The sequence below is a fragment of the Bos taurus genome, chromosome 2 (genome assembly GCF_002263795.3).
Source record: "Bos taurus isolate L1 Dominette 01449 registration number 42190680 breed Hereford chromosome 2, ARS-UCD2.0, whole genome shotgun sequence".
Taxonomy (NCBI): domain Eukaryota; kingdom Metazoa; phylum Chordata; class Mammalia; order Artiodactyla; family Bovidae; genus Bos; species Bos taurus.
In genome coordinates this window covers 116,068,874-116,089,214 of record NC_037329.1, presented here as the reverse complement: position 1 = coordinate 116,089,214, position 20,341 = coordinate 116,068,874, and the positions used below count along the sequence as shown (strand labels likewise).

The window sequence follows — 20,341 nt, the reverse complement described above, 5'->3', positions numbered from 1 at the left end:
TAATGTCTCATTATTCTACTTTGGAGAAGGAAATGGCAACCCACTCCAGTTTTCTCGCCTGGAAAATCCCATGGAGAGAGGAGCCTGGCAGGCTACAGTCCTGCTAAGTGACTTCAGCAGTGTCCGACTCTGTGCGACCCATAGACGGCAGCCCACCAGGCTCCCCCATCCCTGGGATTCTCCAGGCAAGGACACTGGAGTGGGTTGCCATTTCCTTCTCCAATGCATGAAAGTGAAAAGTGAAAGTGAAGTCGCTCAGTCATGTCTGACTCTTAGGGACCCCATGGACTGCAGCCTACCAGACTCCTCCGTCCATGGGATTTTCCAGGCAAAAGTACTGGAGTGGGGTGCCATTGGCTTCTCCAAGGCTACAGTCCATGGGGTTGCAAAGAGTCGAACACGACTGTAGTGACTTAGCGTATTCTCCTACCACCAAAAGGCATGGGGTACTGTAGCAAAAAGAGCTTTGGTCTGCAGTGTCAGAAGACCATGCATCCTGGGACTTCCCTGGTGGTTCAGTGGTTAAGACTTCACTTTCCAATGCAGGGGTGTAGGTTCCATCTCTGGTCAAGGGGCTAAGATCCCACATACCTTGTGATCAAAAAGACAAAATGTGGACAACAGAAGCAATATTATGACAAATTTGATAAAGACTTTTAAAATGATCCACATTAAAAAAAGAAGACCATCTTACTGCCAACTTTTCATCTCACAAACCCACAATTTTTCATCTTTAAATGCCTGCTTTGCAGCATTGTTGACAGAATTAAATGAGATTACATGCTTGAAAGGTACTTCCTACAGGTTTTGGCTCTTAATAGTTGTTACTTTTCTTTATACATATCTGACTAAGGATTTTGAGAGGACTTCATGCTGAGCTTTAGGCTACAGTTTCATGAAGGGGATCATCTGTAATGATTTTCCCATCTTCCAGTGCTCCAACTCAACCTGCAGTCAGACGCTTTCTAAGTTGTGGCCAATTGAAAATGATATAATTAGCCAGGTGCTGAGTCTAGGATGTTTCCTCAATCTTTCCTTTTCCTGTTCCAATGGAAAGACAGTGTCTCTTGAAACTTGACGGAGGAGGGAACTTTTCAAAGTGGAATGAGGAACGAGTAAGTAAAACTACCCAAAAGTTTGTTGTTCAGTCACTAAAGTCATGCCCTACTCTTTGTGAGCCCATGAACTGCAGCACACTAGGCTTTCCTTTCATTCACTATCTCCTGGAGTTTGCTCAGATTCATATTCACTAAGTCAATGATGATATCTAACCATCTCATCCTCTGTCGCCCCCTTCTCCTCCTATCCTCAGGCGTTCCCAGCATCAGGGTTTTTTCCAATGAGTTGGCTTTTCACATCAGGTTGCCGAAGTATTGTCCTGGAGCTTCAACATCAGTCCTTCCAATGAATATTCAGAGTTGATTTCCTTTAGGATTCACTGGTTTGATCTCCTTGCTGTCCAGGGACTCTCAAGAGTCTTCTCCAGCACCCAAAATTTTAATACAATTTATCTGGCCTAAATGGTACATCCTATGAAAGATTGTGTATGGCACTAATAGAAGGGACTGGGAACCATGCTATACAGAACCATTAGACAGAGTCTAACCCAGAGAAAGGTGGATCTGAGGGAACTCTTCAAATACCTAAAAGATAAGATGTTGAAAGAAGAATTCCATGTAGACTCTCAAAATTGGTGGATGGCAACTGCTGTGAGGAACATCTCAGTTCAGTTGAAAGAACCCTCTAATAATCTGGACTGTCTACAAAGAAAATAGACTGTCCTGAAATATAGTTCCCTGCCACTAGAGGTATTCAAGAATAGCCTGGAGAGCCATTGGCTCTGGTAGAATGGTTGAATGAGATGACTTTGAGGATCCTCTGTGATATGTGAGTCCTAACTCTGTGCTTTTCTCTAGTTTCTAGATGTCGTGCGGCTGGTCCATCAGAAGTCCTGGAAGGTGGGGGATATCTTCCATGCAGTGGTTCAGTACTGCAAGATACATGAGGAACGGAGGGATGGGACCCCGAGTCTCTTTGATTGGCTCTTGGAACTGGGATAAGGCAGCAGTCTCCTGCAGAGTATCCCTTTCCTTCTTTCCAGCTTAGATTACAGTGGTTTGCTCTAAACGCTCTAAACTTTCTCAAAACATCACATCACATTATCCGAGCTAGGAAAAAATCTGCTCCTCAAGTCTGCTGCACATGGAATAAATCTGAAGGAAAGCAAAATATAGGTCTGTACAAATCAACACAACCTGTAGGGGAGTTTAAAAGAGCTTGTGTTAGAATGGCTGGAGAAACAGAAATTGTAATGGGCCCAAATGGAAAACTTCAGGCTAGGCCTAAACTCCAGGAGAGTTGCACTTGCATATTTTTAATAACATAAAATGTCATGTAATATCTCCAACATGAATCAACTGGAAACAGCATCACTGGTCAAAATCATTTTATAAACTCTGCTGTAATCTTTATTTTATTTTTTTGAGCAGATTAAAGTGTCTTTCAGCCCAGGTAAATAGTTAAGATATGGGTGAGAAATTTCCAAAATTTTGATATAAAAGCTTTTCAGTTTTAGACCATTATCAGTGGATATTAACAGAGATGCAAGGATATCTCAGTGTTTCCTATAGAGGTGATTTCATTTGTTCACTCTAGCCCACTGATAAATATTTCATATCTCCCCAGCAATGTCTTGAGTTCCCAGCTAATCAAAAGACTCTTGGTGTTCAGCTGAGAGAGAGAAAGGTGGAAGATTGTCTTATTTCCATCTGTTTATTACATGAGTGACATGGTTACAGAACTCTTACCCTATGGGAAAGCTTTCCTACTAAAGAGAGTCTTTGGAGAGAAAATCTCCTTGTATATTAAATTATATAAAATATAAACTTTCATTTTTATTGTAAATTATGAAGAGACTATCATAAATAATATATCAAGTTAGCCTTAGAAGTTCATAAAATATGAAGAGATTATTGTTTTAAGTTGTATGTTGACACTTGAGCCCTATGATTTCATTATAAACACGTTGGTACCCGTATGGCAGACTTGCTAGTCAGATGACATTTATAATGATGGATGCAGGGTTTGACATATCCAGTTAGGATCATATACTTCCTAATTTAAGGATATTGGCACTCAATTTCAGAAAAAGAAACTATTGTCACATTGAAGTATTTTAAAAACAGAGATTTACTTTTTTGAAAAATAAAGGTATTTAACTTCTCCCTAATAGGTCTTTTTCCCTTTCAGCTAAATGAGCTAGACTGGCTTTTATTTTCTTGATCAAAGAAAGTGTTTATTAAAGATTTCCTGAAATACTATGCTTTTACACTATTTTTAAGATTGTCAAGTAATTTTAAATGTGAACAAAGTCCCACTCCATCCATATCAGCTTTCTGTGTCATCCACATTGACAAGAAATTGAAATTTCTTGAAATGTCAACAAACTTTATTGGAAGTCATCCTCCCTACCACCCATCCCCCAGAATCCTTTCCAGGACTCATTAGGCATTTATTATAGAAAAATAGTCCATATTTGGGTTATATATTTAATTGATATGTGATACAAATACCAAACTTGAACATTTATCCATCCTCTCAAAGTGAAAGTTCTTTGTGATACTAGATGGAAAAGGATATGTTTATTTTTTAAACAACCCCAAAAGATTGTAATATTGTGTGTAGACTTCTGTTGTGCTCAAATGTTTACTTATCCTACAAAGCACAAATACTGAATTATAACCATGTGATGAAATATATGTTGTATCTAAAGTTGCAAACTAATCAATAAATTTTTGTTGCCAACTGGTTGATCATTTTTTTCTCCCAGAGCTTAAGTGCCTCATAGGAAAAGTAGTCACAGTGTGATTGGATGAAGGTAGATTTATCTCTTATACAACTTCACTGTCCCACTTTCAATTTTTGAATAAGCAGATATTCTTTGACTAAATTGTTGGGATCAGTAGTATTTACATAAATCTGCACTTCTCAGTCTTAGCACCACTCTCAGGTTAGGCTGGATAATTCTTTGTTGAGGGGGGCAGGGATACTGTCCTTCATGTTGTCGAATGTTTAGTAGCGCCCCCTCTCCCAACTTCTACCTATAGATGTCGGTGACTATCTCCTCCCAGTTATAACAACCAAAAAAGTAGATCCTGGAGGGCAAAATCACCATTGGTTGAGGATCTTTGGTGTAAATAATGCCTTGAAAAGGCAGAGCCTGAGGCTCTAGGAGGCATTAGGTTAAAGGAGGAGGCCCTGTATAGCCCCTAGTCTGGAGAACCCCAGTAGGAACCCAAAAAAACAGGCATTGGGAAGATGCCCTGGAGAAGGGAAAGGCTACCCACTCCAGTGTTCTGGCCTGGAGAATTCCATGGACTGTCCAGTCCATGGGGTCACAAAGAGTTGGACAAGACTGAGTGACTTTCACTTTCACTTTTCACTTTCGCCACACCCTCCCAGGACTGACTGGGCTGTGGCCTTTACAGTAAGTCTCGGCGACAAGAGAGAGAGGCACAAGGCAATCAGGCGTCTCCAGACCTGGGACTAAGACAATCTAGAAGCAAGTAAGCTAGAGGTAAATGTTCAATCTTAGAGATAAATGGACTCTTTGAACTCATTAGAATGTATTGTGATGCAGATATATAGCAAAAGAAAAAAAAAGATTATTCAGGTAATTAAAAATAAGGATAACATATCTACTATTCTCAACAGTTTTGTTAGTTGAAATTTTTATGATGATTTTCCAAAAGTGGAAAGCTAATATATAGAGAACCTAAATGATCTGTACAATGCTTAAAACAATGAGGGGCAAAAGTGGGGGCTGATAAGACTGAAAGAGGTGAGCTAATTTTTTCCAGCTCCCACAACTATGAAGAATTTGAGCACAGGCAGTCTGACCGCAAATCTTAACCACTGTACCATACTTCTGGCTGTGAGTATGTGCTATTTTTATAACTTGAGTAAATGAAATAATATCTAAAATTTTTTAAAACGAGATCTGTTTTCCTAATACCTGTATGAAAACTGGAAAGATTGTGTAGAAATAGCTAGACAGTTGTATCAGTATTTTAATTACAGTCTGATGTTTTCCAACTGCAAAGCCATATTTGGTAAAAAATTTATAATGCATCTCTTACAATCAAAATTATTTCGTTGAGGTTAATTTATGTATGAGACCGCGTGTGTGTGTGTGCTGACTATTCAGATATTTAGACTAATGAAACAAAACATTTTCTTTTTCTATAGGTTAATTATGTTTGAAAAAAACACTCACCATAAACACCAGCCCACATAAATAAAAACATATTCAACCTCAAAAATTATTAGATTTATATAAAGAAAGTATTGAGATACCTGAGCATTTTATTTTATTCACTAATAAAAAGGCTTGGATATGCTTATGTAAAGAATTCTCCATCTGCCAGAGGACAATGTCAAATAAAAATAAACTCTAGGCATTAGTAAGGAGTGACTTTATTTGAAAGGATTACTACAAGAAGGGGAAAAGGACTGTTACAATAGGAAGGAAGGGGGACTATTTCTATTAAAAAGTAAGAAAGCTCCAACTGTGAGATCTACAAGTGTTCTGGGCAAAAAAAAGAGGTTTTATTTCAAAGAGAAAAGGACTAGAAAGAGCCAGGTGTGGAGAATGAGATGAGCCGGTGCAGGTGTCATAATGGGGCAGTAGATGAGAGAATGTTCTATGCTGGGCTCAGTCTATTCTCAGGAGGGATTCTTTAAGGAGACATTAAATACTGGATCCTGCCAACAAGGATGGCTCAAAGCTAAGGAGCCTGGAGAAAGTCGAGAAACTTAACTAAAGTTTGGTTAACAAGTATATTCCTCTAGTTGTACCCACTGTAGTGGGTACAAACAGTTCAGCTAATGATTTATGAGACCAAGAATGGAAATTTGGAGGGTCCTTGTGAACAAGGGGGCTTCCATGGGTCCAAGACTCAGAGCTCAGCTCCTAGGAGCCAGTCAAGGACAAGACCTGAAATCAGACCTCTTTTAGGAAGAGGTATGTGTGAGTACCAAGGCCTTCGAGGTTAACCATCTCAGTCTGCCTTCCAGCATGATAAGTTGAATATCTATGTCTCCATCACTGATTGTAAGCTTCTTGAGGATGGAGCCATCTTTAACTCATGTATGAACTTGCTCATCATCTCTAGCACAATGCCTTGTCCATGGTAGATGTTGAATTGAACTGATAAAGCTAATGGACCTTGGATAATTGAGGCTTTGATTTACATCTAGTGATGGTCAACCATTAATTTGAGAAACACAATTTTACTCTAAAGTTCTCCTTAGTTTTCCAGAGACCTGCCGTATTAAATGTCTCAAGACTTTGTACAAAATTACTTTTTTTACTTATGTAAGTGAAACTTTCTAAAAATATTTGCCTTTTATTTTAGTTGCATCAGAACATTCAGTCACAGAAAGGAGAATGTCTTCATGGTCCTGGGATGAATTTAAGTGATATCCAGGATATTATCAGCAAGACTTAGAGGCCAGTTGGGTACAGATTAGGTCTGAACAAGACAGACAAAGGGAAGAATCATTTGATCCTCCCTTCCTATCAGTAAAGATTTTCTGTGCTCAAACAAAAGAACAAAATGCTAATCCACTGTTACTGATGTAAGAATCCTTTGACCACCTAAGTTTTTCTTTTCCTGAAATAATCCCCTCAAAAATACCCTTGCAAAGCCCCATATCCAGTTTCACTTCTTCTCAGTTTCATATCTCCTTCCTATTTCTTCTGCTTTTGTCTTTAAAAACAGCCTTTCATTAAAACTTATCAATGTCGACTTAAAAAAATGCATGTGAAAGTTGGGAGTCAAGTTTTATTTTGGGGCAAAATGAGGACTATAGCCTGGAGATAGCACCTCAGATAGCTCTGAGAAACTTTTCCAAAGAATGAGAAGGACAGGTCAGTATTACATGTGATTTTGGTGAAAGGGGGGAATACATGCAATCAAGTGCATATTTTTACAGATTTCTGCTCATCAGAAGGAGCAATTGTCACCATGATTTCAGTGCTTTTCTATATATGAAGAGCTATAAGAATTGAGCTCATAAAATCAGCTCCTAACCGTATCCGAAGACTTGTTATGCCAGTTTTTCCCAAAACACAGTTCAGTTCAGTTCAGTCACTCAGTCGTGTCCGACTCCTTGCGACCCCATGAATCGCAGCATGCCAGGCCTCCCTGTCCATCACCAACTCCCAGAGTTCACTCAGACTCACGTCCATCGAGTCGGTGATGCCATCCAGCCATCTCATCCTCTGTCGTCCCCTTCTCCTCCTACCCCCAATCCCTGCCAGCATCAGAGGCTTTTCCAATGAGTCAACTCTTCACATGAGGTGGCCAAAGTACTGGAGTTAGAGCTTCAGCATCATTCCCTCCAAAGAAATCCCAGGGCTGATCTCCTTCAGAATGGACTGGTTGGATCTCCTTGTAGTCCAAGGGACTCTCAAGAGTCTTCTCCAACACCACAGTTCAAAAGCATCAATTCTTCTGCACTCAGCCTTCTTCACAGTCCAACTCTCACATCCATATATGACCACAGGAAAAACGTCTTTGCTTTTGAATATGCTATCTAGGATGGTCATAACTTTCCTTCCAAGGAGTAAGCGTCTTTTAATTTCATGGCTGCAGTCACCATCTGCAGTGATTTTGGAGCCCCCAAAAATTAAGTCTGACACTGTTTCCACTGTTTCCCCATCTATTTCCCATGAAGTGATGGGACCGGATGCCATGATCTTCATTTTCTGAATGTTGAGCTGTAAGCCAACTTTTCACTCTCCACTTTCACTTTCATCAGAGGCTTTTTAGTTCCTCTTCACTTTCTGCCATAAGGGTGGTGTCATCTGCATATCTGAGGTTATTGATATTTCTCCCGGCAATCTTGATTCCAGCTTGTGTTTCTTCCAGCCCAGCATTTCTCATGATGTACTCTGCATAGAAGTTAAATAAGCAGGGTGACAATATACAACCTTCATGTACTCCTTTTCCTATTTGGAACCAGTCTGTTGTTCCATGTCCATTTCTAACTGTTGCTTCCTGACCTGCATACAGATTTCTCAAGAGGCAGATCAGGTGGTCTAGTATTCCCATCTCTTTCAGAATTTTCCACAGTTGATTGTGATCCACACAGTCAAAGGCTTTGGCATAGTCAGTAGTGCCTTATTTCTGCTCTCCAACCTGAACTCCTTTCAGAGGGTGTTGAAAATCAACAACTGCTACAGCACATGATTTAATCCTTGTAGAGGAAGATGGCAAGTGCTAATGGCAAGCACCAATTTGTAGTTGACATCAACAATTATTTGTTTGCCTTTGGGAGATTACCTCTGCATTGTTGAATTCTGTCCCATCTGCCACTTTACTCTCTGCTCTGCCTGTTTCTGGTCCAGAATGTAGCAAGGACTCCAGATTCTACCATGATGCTCTGAGCACCACAAAACCCAGGTGCAAAGATTGTTTCATGGCAGATTGTGTTGCATCTGGGCTGAACACCTGGTCCAAATACTTATACACATGCAACATTTTTCTCTCCTATCATGTCACAAACAGTAGCATGTGGCACAGATAAAGTAGGAGCAAGCACTGTTTTCCTTCTTTCAGAGGAAAGCAGAAGAAACCAAATTGCCATTTGTTAAGACAAAATAAAGATGGATGATACCAGGAGAGCCTCTAGTTTCAGCGGATTCTTCTCCATTGTCACATGTTCCATTTGTGAAGGTTACTCTTGCCTACTGTTTCAAACAATAGGACAGTTTTTTACACCTAGCAACATTTTTAGTGAAAAAGACAGTAGACCACATATTGGCTTTTTGTGAAACTCACAGAAATATCTAATAAAGCTTCATCAGATTAGTTCACTTATTTCCTTCTTTCCTCATGTTTGACATCAGGATCTCCTTCTAAAACTTAAGTGCAAAGATACAGTAGAAAAGTCAGTAGCTTAAATCCCAGCTGTATGTGCCCTCCAGCACAGGACTAAATGTTTCTGAAACATTTTGGTTTTTAACATAACAAATAAAGGATGCAGATAAGGCAATATATGAGAACGCTTCCAACTAGAACATTCTACAAATTGCTATTTGGCAGAGAGAAAGGTAAATGTAAAGATGATACCAACATTTGGTATCATCTTTGGAAAATAATTCATGGTTCCTAAAGAGGTTTCCATTCAACTCCAAGAACTTCTAGTTTCTCTTCAAATCCTAGGGATTGTGGGCCTGATGCTACTCCCCCAATCATGCCATGAGAATCTGTTCTTTCATCTGAGTGAGTGCTAAGTCCAGTCTGACTCTTGTGACCCCAGTGGACTCTAGCCCATCAGGCTCCTCTGTCCATGGGATTCTCCAGGCAAGAATGCTAGAGTGGGTTGCCATACTCTCCTCTGGTGTATCTTCCCAACCCAGGGATCGAACTTAATTGTCTTATGTCTCCTCCATTGACAGGCCATTAGCGCCACTTAGAAAGCCCTTCATTAGGGCTTCCCTGATGGCTCAGTTGGTAAAGAATCTGCCTGCAATGCAGGAGACCCTGGTCTGATTCCAGGGTTGGGAAGAGTATTCTTGGGCTTCCCTTGTGACTCAGCTGGTAAAGAATCCATCTGCAGTGCAGGAGACCTGGGTTCAATCCCTGGGTTGGGAAGATCCCCTGAAGAAGGAAAAGGCTACCCAAGTATTCTGGCCTGAAGAATTCCAAGTACTGTATAGTCCATGGGGTTGCAAAGAGCCGAACACAGCCAAGCAACCGTCACTTTCACTTTCTTTCCTTCATCCAGGTTTGTTGAAAACAGTGATCACAGTTTTAACCACCTGCCACTCAGTGCAGATGAAATGTATTACTTGTCATTAAAAATGCACCAAATACAATGGTTGAGACAGTAAATTCCATGTTTTTTACCATAATAAAAAAAAAAAATTCAAAAATGCATCAGTTAAAATAGAACTCCTATACACAGCTCTGAAAAAAACAGAAAGTCATAACTACTTGTGCTGGAGAAGAAAGGAGGCAACCCAGTCCAATATTCTTGCCTGGAGAACCCCCATGGACAGAGGAGCCTGGCAGGCTACAGCCTATGGGGTCGCAAGAGTCAGACACAACTAAACCACTACCACCAACTTCTTGTGCCCATAATAGCCTGTTGCACGTGTGAGTGAGAGGTTGTTTCAGTCATGTCTGACTCTTTCTGACCCTATGGAATGTAGCCAGCCAGGCTCCCCTGTCCAGGCAAGAATACTGGAGTGGGTTGCCATGCCCTCTTCCAGGGCATCTTCCCAATCCAGGGATCAAACCTGAGTCTCCTATGTCTCCTACATAGGGGCTCTCCTACATGGGTGGGCTCTTTACCTCTAGCACCAGCTAGGAAGTCCGTAACAGCCTGTTAGTATCTGACTAAACATTTCTCAATATTCCATCACATGCCTTCCTAAGCCCAGAATCCAACTAGTATTCAACTCACGGGAAAGAAAGCCAAGAAAAGAAACCTAGCAGAATGTCTGGTGTTCTCAAATGTATGGGCGCCAAGGGAGAAGGGGTGGGATGAATGGGAGATTGGGATTGATGTATATATACTACTGATACCATATATAAAATAGATGACAAATGAGAGCTGACAACAGAGCGCAGGGAACTCTACTTAATGCTCTGTATTGACCTAAATGAGAAAGAAATCCAAAAAAGAGGGGAGATAAATTAGGAGCTTGGAATTAACATATAGACACTACTATATATAAAATAGGTAAGCAACAAGGTCTTGCTGTATAGCACAGAGAACTATACTCAGTATCTTGTAATAACCTATAATGGAAAAGAATCTAAAAAAGATTATATAGGGAATTCCCTGGCAGTCCAGTGGTTGGGACTCTGCTATCTCACCACTGACAACAAAGGCTCAATCCCTGGTTGGGGAACTAAAATCCCACAAGTTGTACAGTGTGGTCAAAAAACTTTTAATTAAATTGTTTAATTTAAAAATAAAAAATAATATACATATAGGGGGAGGAGCCAAGATGGCGGAGGAGTAGGACAGGGAGAACACTTTCTCCCCCACAAATTCATCAAAAGAGTATTTAAACGTCGAGTAAATTCCACAAAACAACTTCTGAATGCCGGCAGAGGACATCAGGCACCCAGAAAAGCAACCCAACTCTTCGAAAGGAGAGAGAAGAAATACAGCTCCACCCACCAGAACACCGACACAAGCTTCCCTAACCAGGAAACCTTGACAAGCCACCTGTACAAACCCACACACAGGGAGGAAACGCCACAATAAAGAGAACTCCACAAACTGCCAGAATACAGAAAGGACACCCCAAACTCAGCAAGTTAAACAAGATGAAGAGACAGAGGAATACTCAGCAGATAAAGGAACAGGATAAATGCCCACCAAACCAAACAAAAGAGGAAGAGATAGGGAATCTACCTGATAAAGAATTCCGAATAATGATAGTGAAATTGATCCAAAATCTTGAAACTAAAATGGAATCACAGATAAATAGCCTGGAGACAAGGGTTGAGAAGATGCAAGAAAGGTTTAACAAGGACCTAGAAGAAATAAAAAAGAGTCAATATATAATGAATAATGCAATAAGTGAAATTAAAAACACTCTGGAGGCAACAAATAGTAGAATAATAGAGGCAGAAGACAGGATTAGTGAATTAGAAGATAGAATGGTAGAAATAAATGAATCAGAGAGGATAAAAGAAAAACGAATTAAAAGAAATGAGGACAATCTCAGAGACCTCCAGGACAATATTAAACGCTACAACATTCGAATCATAGGGGTTCCAGAAGAAGAAGACAAAAAGAAAGACCATGAGAAAATACTTGAGGAGATAATAGTGGAAAACTTCCCTAAAATGGGGAAGGAAATAATCACCCAAGTACAAGAAACCCAGAGAGTCCCAAACAGGATAAACCCAAGGAGAAACACCCCAAGACACATATTAATCAAATTAACAAAGATCAAACACAAAGAACAAATATTAAAAGCAGCAAGGGAAAAACAACAAATAACACACAAGGGAATTCCCATAAGGATAACAGCTGATCTTTCAATAGAAACTCTTCAAGCCAGGAGGGAATGGCAAGACATACTTAAAATGATGAAAGAAAATAACCTACAGCCCAGATTATTGTACCCAGCAAGGATCTCATTCAAGTATGAAGGAGAAATCAAAAGCTTTTCAGACAAGCAAAAGCTGAGAGAATTCTGCACCACCAAACCAGCTCTCCAACAAATACTAAAGGATATTCTCTAGACAGGAAACACAAAAACGGTGTATAAACTTGAACCCAAAACAATAAAGTAAATGGCAACGGGATCATACTTATCAGTAATTACCTTAAACATAAATGGGTAGAATGCCCCAACCAAAAGACAAAGACTGGCTGAATGGATACAAAAACAAGACCCCTACATATGTTGTCTACAAGAGACCCACCTCAAAACAGGGGACACATACAGACTGAAAGTGAAGGGCTGGAAAAAGATTTTCCATGCAAATAGGGACCAAAAGAAAGCAGGAGTAGCAATACTCATATCAGATAAAATAGACTTTAAAACAAAGGCTGTGAAAAGAGACAAAGAAGGTCACTACATAATGATCAAAGGATCAATCCAAGAAGAAGATATAACAATTATAAATATATATGCACCCAACACAGGAGCACCACAGTACGTAAGACAAATGCTAACAAGTATGAAAGGAGAAATTAACAATAACACAATAATAGTGGGAGACTTTAATACCCCACTTACACCTATGGATAGATTAACTAAACAGAAAATTAACAAGGAAACACAAACTTTAAACGATACAATAGACCAGTTAGACCTAATTGATATCTATAGGACATTTCATCCCAAAACAATGAATTTCACCTTTTTCTCAAGCGCACATGGAACCTTCTCCAGGATAGATCACATCCTGGGCCATAAAGCTAGCCTTGGTAAATTCAAAAAAATAGAAATCATTCCAAGCATTTTTTCTGACCACAATGCAGTAAGATTAGATCTCAATTACAGGAGAAAAACTATTAAAAATTCCAACATATGGAGGCTGAACAACACACTCCTGAATAACCAACAAATCAAAGAAGAAATCAAAAAAGAAATCAAAATTTGCATAGAAACGAATGAAAATGAAAACACAACAACCCAAAACCTGTGGGACACGGTAAAAGCAGTCCTAAGGGGAAAGTTCATAGCAATACAGGCACACCTCAAGAAACAAGAAAAAAGTCAAATAAATAACCTAACTCTACACCTAAAGCAACTAGAAAAGGAAGAAATGAAGAACCCCAGGGTTAGTAGAAGGAAAGAAATCTTAAAAATTAGAGCAGAAATAAATGCAAAAGAAACAAAAGAGACCATAGCAAAAATCAACAAAACCAAAAGCTGGTTCTTTGAAAGGATAAATAAAATTGACAAACCATTAGCCAGACTCATCAAGAAACAAAAGGAGAAAAATCAAATCAACAAAATTAGAAACGAAAATGGAGAGATCACAACAGACAACACAGAAATACAAAGGATCATAAGAGACTACTATCAACAATTATATGCCAATAAAATGGACAACGTGGAAGAAATGGACAAATTCTTAGAAAATTACAACTTTCCAAAACTGGACCAGGAAGAAATAGAAAATCTTAACAGACCCATCACAAGCATGGAAATTGAAACTGTAATCAAAAATCTTCCAGCAAACAAAAGCCCCGGTCCAGACGGCTTCACAGCTGAATTCTACCAAAAATTTAGAGAAGAGCTAACACCTATCCTGCTCAAACTCTTCCAGAAAATTGCAGAGGAAGGTAAACTTCCAAACTCATTCTATGAGGCCACCATCACCCTAATACCAAAACCTGACAAAGATGCCACAAAAAAAGAAAACTACAGGCCAATATCACTGATGAACATAGATGCAAAAATCCTTAACAAAATTCTAGCAATCAGAATCCAACAACACATTAAAAAGATCATACACCATGATCAAGTGGGCTTTATCCCAGGGATGCAAGGATTCTTCAATATCCGCAAATCAATCAATGTAATACACCACATTAACAAATTGAAAAATAAAAACCATATGATTATCTCAATAGATGCAGAGAAAGCCTTTGACAAAATTCAACATCCATTTATGATAAAAACTCTACAGAAAGCAGGAATAGAAGGAACATACCTCAACATAATAAAAGCTATAAATGACAAACCCACAGCAAACATTATCCTCAATGGTGAAAAATTGAAAGCATTTCCTCTAAAGTCAGGAACAAGACAAGGGTGCCCACTTTCACCATTACTATTCAACATAGTTTTGGAAGTTTTGGCCACAGCAATCAGAGCAGAAAAAGAAATAAAAGGAATCCAAATTGGAAAAGAAGAAGTAAAACTCTCACTATTTGCAGATGACATGATCCTCTACATAGAAAACCCTAAAGATTCCACCAGAAAATTACTAGAAATAATCAATGACTATAGTAAAGTTGCAGGATATAAAATCAACACACAGAAATCCCTTGCATTCCTATACACTAATAATGAGAAAACAGAAAGAGAAATTAAGGAAACAATTCCATTCACCATTGCAACGGAAAGAATAAAATACTTAGGAATATATCTACCTAAAGAAACTAAAGACCTATATATAGAAAACTATAAAACACTGGTGAAAGAAATCAAAGAGGACACTAATAGATGGAGAAATATACCATGTTCATGCATTGGAAGAATCAATATAGTGAAAATGAGTTTACTACCCAAAGCAATTTATAGATTCAACACAATCCCTATCAAGCTACCAACAGTATTCTTCACAGAGCTAGAACAAATAATTTCACAATTTGTATGGAAATACAAAAAACCTCGAATAGCCAAAGCGATCTTGAGAAAGAAGAATGGAACTGGAGGAATCAACCTACCTGACTTCAGGCTCTACTACAAAGCCACAGTTATCAAGACAGTATGGTACTGGCACAAAGACAGAAATATTGATCAATGGAATAAAATAGAAAGCCCAGAGATTAATCCACGCACATATGGACACCTTATCTTTGACAAAGGAGGCAAGAATATACAATGGATTAAAGACAATCTCTTTAACAAGTGGTGCTGGGAAATCTGGTCAACCACTTGTAAAAGAATGAAACTGGACCACTTTCTAACACCATACACAAAAATAAACTCAAAATGGATTAAAGATCTAAACGTAAGACCGGAAACTATAAAACTCCTAGAGGAGAACATAGGCAAAACACTCTCTGACATACGTCACAGCAGGATCCTCTATGACCCACCTCCCAGAATATTGGAAATAAAAGCAAAAATAAACAAATGGGACCTAATTAACCTTAAAAGCTTCTGCACATCAAAGGAAACTATTAGCAAGGTGAAAAGACAGCCTTCAGAATGGGAGAAAATAATAGCAAATGAAGCAACCGACAAACAACTAATCTCAAAAATATATAAGCAACTCCTACAGCTCAACTCCAGAAAAATAAACGACCCAATCAAAAAATGGGCCAAAGAACTAAATAGACATTTCTGCAAAGAAGACATACAGATGGCTAACAAACACATGAAAAGATGCTCAACATCACTCATTATCAGAGAAATGCAAATCAAAACCACTATGAGGTACCATTTCATGCCAGTCAGAATGGCTGTGATCCAAAAGTCTACAAGCAATAAATGCTGGAGAGGGTGTGGAGAAAAGGGAACCCTCTTACACTGTTGGTGGGAATGCAAACTAGTACAGCCACTATGGAGAACAGTGTGGAGATTCCTTAAAAAACTGGAAATAGAACTGCCTTATGATCCAGCAACCCCACTGCTGGGCATACACACTGAGGAAAACAGAAGGGAAAGAGACACGTGTACCCCAATGTTCATCGCAGCACTGTTTATAATAGCCAAGACATGGAAGCAACCTAGATGCCCATCAGCAGATGAATGGATAAGAAAGCTGTGGTACATATACACAATGGAGTATTACTCAGCCATTAAAAAGAATACATTTGAATCAGTTCTAATGAGGTGGATGAAACTGGAGCCTATTATACAGAGTGAAGTAAGCCAGAAGGAAAAACATAAATACAGTATACTAATGCATATATATGGAATTTAGAAAGATGGTAATGATAATCTTGTATGCGAGACAGCAAAAGAGACACAGATGTATAGAACAGTCTTTTGGACTCTGTGGGAGAGGATGAGGGTGGGATGATTTGGGAGAATGGTATTGAAACATGTATATTATCATATGTGAAACAAATCGCCAGTCCAGGTTCAATGCATGATACAGGATGCTTGGGGCTGGTGCACTGTGATGACCCAGAGGGATGGGATGGGGAGGGAGGAGGGAGGGGGGTTCAGGATGGGGAACACATGTATACCTGTGGCAGATTAATTTTGATATTTGGCAAAACTAATACAATTATGTAAAGTTTAAAAATAAAATTAGAAGAAAAAAAAATAAAATAAAAATAAAAAATAATATACATATATATGTGTATAACTTAATCACTTTTCTGTACACCTGAAACTGTGCTTGTTAAGTCACTTCAGTCGTGTCCGACTCTGTGACCCTATGGAGAACAGCCCACCAGGCTCCTCTGTCCATGGGATTGTCCAGGCAAGAATACTGGAGTGGGCTGCCATTTCCTCCTTCAGGGGATCTTCCCAATCCAAACACTGTAAATCAATTATGTTTCAATAAAAATTTAAACATTTTCTTTAATTTTTAAAAAGAACAGAAATCTGCAAGAAGTCAATACGTCCTTATTCTCTGGGCGGTTTTTCCTCTCACCCCCGCGTTTCTCAAATTGTGTATTTTCCCACTTTCAGCTAAGATCCCAATACATTCTCTCCTGACATTTTCTGAACTATCTCCAGCTCTTGCTGCCCCACCCCCATCAGGTTGTATATTTCCTTGCCCTGCAGGAATGCATGCGTTGATGACTCCTTGAGTACACTGTTGTCTGAGGTATGGAACCTCATCTTTTAGAATGTCAAGAGCAATACAGTCATCATCAGAATTCCTCTGGCTAAAGAATAAGTAACATTTTAAAATAAATGAGTTTCTTCCTGGGAGAAAATTAATTTTCCATACTCAGCATTGGAGGTTTGGACAAGCCCTTGAGTTGGAAGACGGTGACATCTGCTAGCATCTAACTGAAGTTCAAACCTCATCAACTTCTGATGATTCTGAAAACAGAGGACAGCCCTGGTATGAAGCTTCCTGGTGTTAATTCACCAACACTTTATTAATGACCACTCCCTCTGTGCTCCTCGTTCAGGTCCATATAAGTCATCTGAGTATGGAAAAAAAAATTATGGCTCCAGTTTTGCAGGTGAGAAAGTGGAGATTCAGGGGTGAAAGGGAACTTAATCAAGGTTTCAAAGAATAATAAGAAAAATAACAATGGTAACTAATATTTACTGAGCATTTGATCCATGTACCAGACACATGTGAAGTGTTCTACATGTATTAACTTATTTAATCCCCCCAACAGCCCTCTGAATTAATAAAGTATTGTTATTATCATTTCATTATTGAAGAATCTGGAACATGGTAAGAAGTAGCTTGCTTATAATCACAGACCTAGAAACAGGTAGAGCAGGATTTACCCCCAGACAGATGAGAGCCTGCACTCTGAACTTCTGCTGCAAGGTTTTAAATTAGTATAAATTAGAGGAATGAGAAGTGAGCCAGGCCAAAGGAGATACAAGGCAGACAGGAAAAGAAGCAGAGTCACAAACCACAAATCATCCTTATTGGTTCAATCGCATCTTTTCTCAGCTACCATCAGGCTCCCCGAATAAAGAGAGAGAATAGATGAACAGAACTCTGTGTTACTTACTTGACATCGACAGCAGTTAAGGCTGGGAAAGTGGAGATGACGACTAAAAGTTTGGGTTAATTCTTTAGAGCTGTGGTCCCCGACCTTTTTTGGCACCAGGGACTGGTTTTGTGGAAAACAATTTTCTACAGACAAGGGGGTTGGGGGTGGTTTCACGATGATTCTCATGAGTGCTCGACCTAGACCCCTCACTTGCAGAGTTCACGTAGGGTTCATGCTATTATGAGAATCTAATGTCACTGCTGATCTGACAGGAGGCAGAGCTTAGGCAAGTGATGGGGAGTAACTGTAAGTACAGACAGAGCTCCCCTTGCTCACCTGCCACTCACCTCCTGCTGGGTGGCCCACTTCCTTACAGACCAGGGACCAGTAGCAGTTCATGGTCTTGGGCCTGGGGACTCCTTATTTAGAACATCCCCATGCAAAGAGATCGTACTTCTAGATCATTCACATAATCTCCCTCCAGATAAACACTTCACTTAACTGCAAAATGTAAAGATGTACTCAACCTGGATAAACACCAGGTTACAAGAGGTTTCCCAAAAGTTTAAAATCACAATAAAATTTTCTTCTTGAATCATTAAAAAAAAAAAATAAGTATTTGGCTCCTCTCATAATGCTTTCATAAATGTTTATAAAATATTGTGTGATAGGTCATTGTTTTTAATGTTATATTAAACATTCACAACCAATAATGCCATACCTTTCACCTATTCAAAATAAGTTAGTGAACTGAAGAGTAGAATTGTTCTACGGAGCACAGAGGAAGTGAGTGCCAGCCAAATTTTCAGCATGGGCAGAATGAACATCACAGAAACACACTGGGAGATGAATTTTTAATTCTGTTTTTAGAGCATGACTCCGGAAGATAGCAAGAAAAAAGAAAAAAATAAAATAAAAGAAGAGTGTTTTCAAAGAAACAAATGCCAAGGCTGACTCATGATGGATCCGGGAGTTAGAACAACCGCTCTGAAGGCCAGTCAATGGGGAGAAGAGTGAGGATGATTAACTGACCAGAGCACACAGGTCTTTGGTCAGCACTTACCTGCTGGAAGTGACACACCCCGCTTTCCCTTATCCGGGCATGAGCGACTCCCACTGACTGTGAGGAATGGAGGAGATCCTTGCCATGGAGCAGCCCAAAGGAAATTGGTCAACACTGCTCAGGGGAACTGGGTCATCACCAAATGGAGGCAGATGATTATCACATATGGTGGCCCCACGCAGTGGGGAGTTTTGGTGGCCTAGTCAGCAGCATCTCTCCTTCTTACCTGTTGATGTACAGGAATTCAGGTTCCTCCACATAACCCATATAATGTAGGAGAAACTAATTCCATCCCAGAACGTGGATGGATACAGGCTAGACTGAGCCCATTGGAGCCAGTCTTCTCTTGTTAGAATTCTTATCAGTTCAGGAGTCAATTTGGGACCTAAATTTCCCAAGCCAAAGGGAAGAAATTATATAGAAGATTCTATCTATCTTTCTCCAGCTCCTGAGAAAAAGTGAACAGGAAAGCATTTCTCTGGCTACTTCTGGCAGCCAAACTGCAAATGTAACTGCAAACTGCAAATGGTTTACTAAATGACCTAAATTACATGAGGCAAACAAAACGTGATGCACTTTTAAGTTCCTTCAACTACTGGGCCAAATGTGTTCTGTCAAATATATTTTTGCCGTCCTATGATAAATCTAGGGCAGATCCCATAGTTTCCGTTCTCTTTCATTACTAAACTCTCCAGCCAGTCTAATCCAATTTGTAGCCTGGCTCTGGCGTGCGATTTAAAGTTCTTATTCCCTTCTGCTAAGCACCAGCTAGGCTTCAGCCTAAGGAGCTTGAATTTGGAAAAGGGACAGTGCTGCTGGGTTTTTTTGTTGTTGTTGTTCTTCCTCCCCAAACTTTTCTGGTTCTATCTTGGTCAGTGTTAGGCAGTGGGGGAAGGAAAAGAAGCAGGACAGATGTCTCTCGTTTTATCTGGAAGTTGAACTACAATTCTCTGTTGACTATGATTGCTTCTCTGGTTAATATCACCCCACTGGTGATGCGCTTCTTGGAGCAGGAACCCAAATAACTGCTCTGCCCATGGGATACATGTGTTTTGGAAGGCCTTGGTGGATCATGGTGAACATATTTCTCTGAATAGAAGACACAAGTACTTGATTCCAGTCAGAATGGCCATCATCAAAAAATCCACAAACAGTAAACACTGGAGAAGTTGTGGAGAGAAGGGAACACTTCTGCACTGCTGGTGGGAATATGAATTGGTAGAGCCACTACTGAGAACGCTTTCAATATTCCTTTAAAAACTAAAAATAAAACCACCATGTGCTACATGTGCTAAGTCGCTTCACTTCAGTTCAATTCAGTCGCTGAGTCGTGTCCGACTCTTTGCGACCCCATGAATCGCAGCACACCAGGCCTCCCTGTCCATCATCAACTCCCGGGGTTTACCCAAACCC

At 39.6% G+C, this 20,341-nt stretch overlaps 1 protein-coding gene across 5 annotated transcripts in view; it reads left to right on the top strand.

The window, feature by feature from the left end:
- Nucleotides 1-3,815, top strand: part of SPHKAP (SPHK1 interactor, AKAP domain containing) — a 191,744-nt gene extending 187,929 nt beyond the window's left edge. For all 5 annotated transcript variants that reach the window (XM_059879150.1, XM_024981754.2, XM_059879147.1 and 2 more), the window contains one exon: nucleotides 1,917-3,815. In XM_059879150.1, coding sequence (XP_059735133.1) covers nucleotides 1,917-2,060 — 144 coding nt within the window. In that variant the 3' untranslated portion in view covers nucleotides 2,061-3,815. The remainder of the gene's footprint in view (nucleotides 1-1,916) is intronic.
- Nucleotides 3,816-20,341: the final 16,526 nt, after the last annotated feature.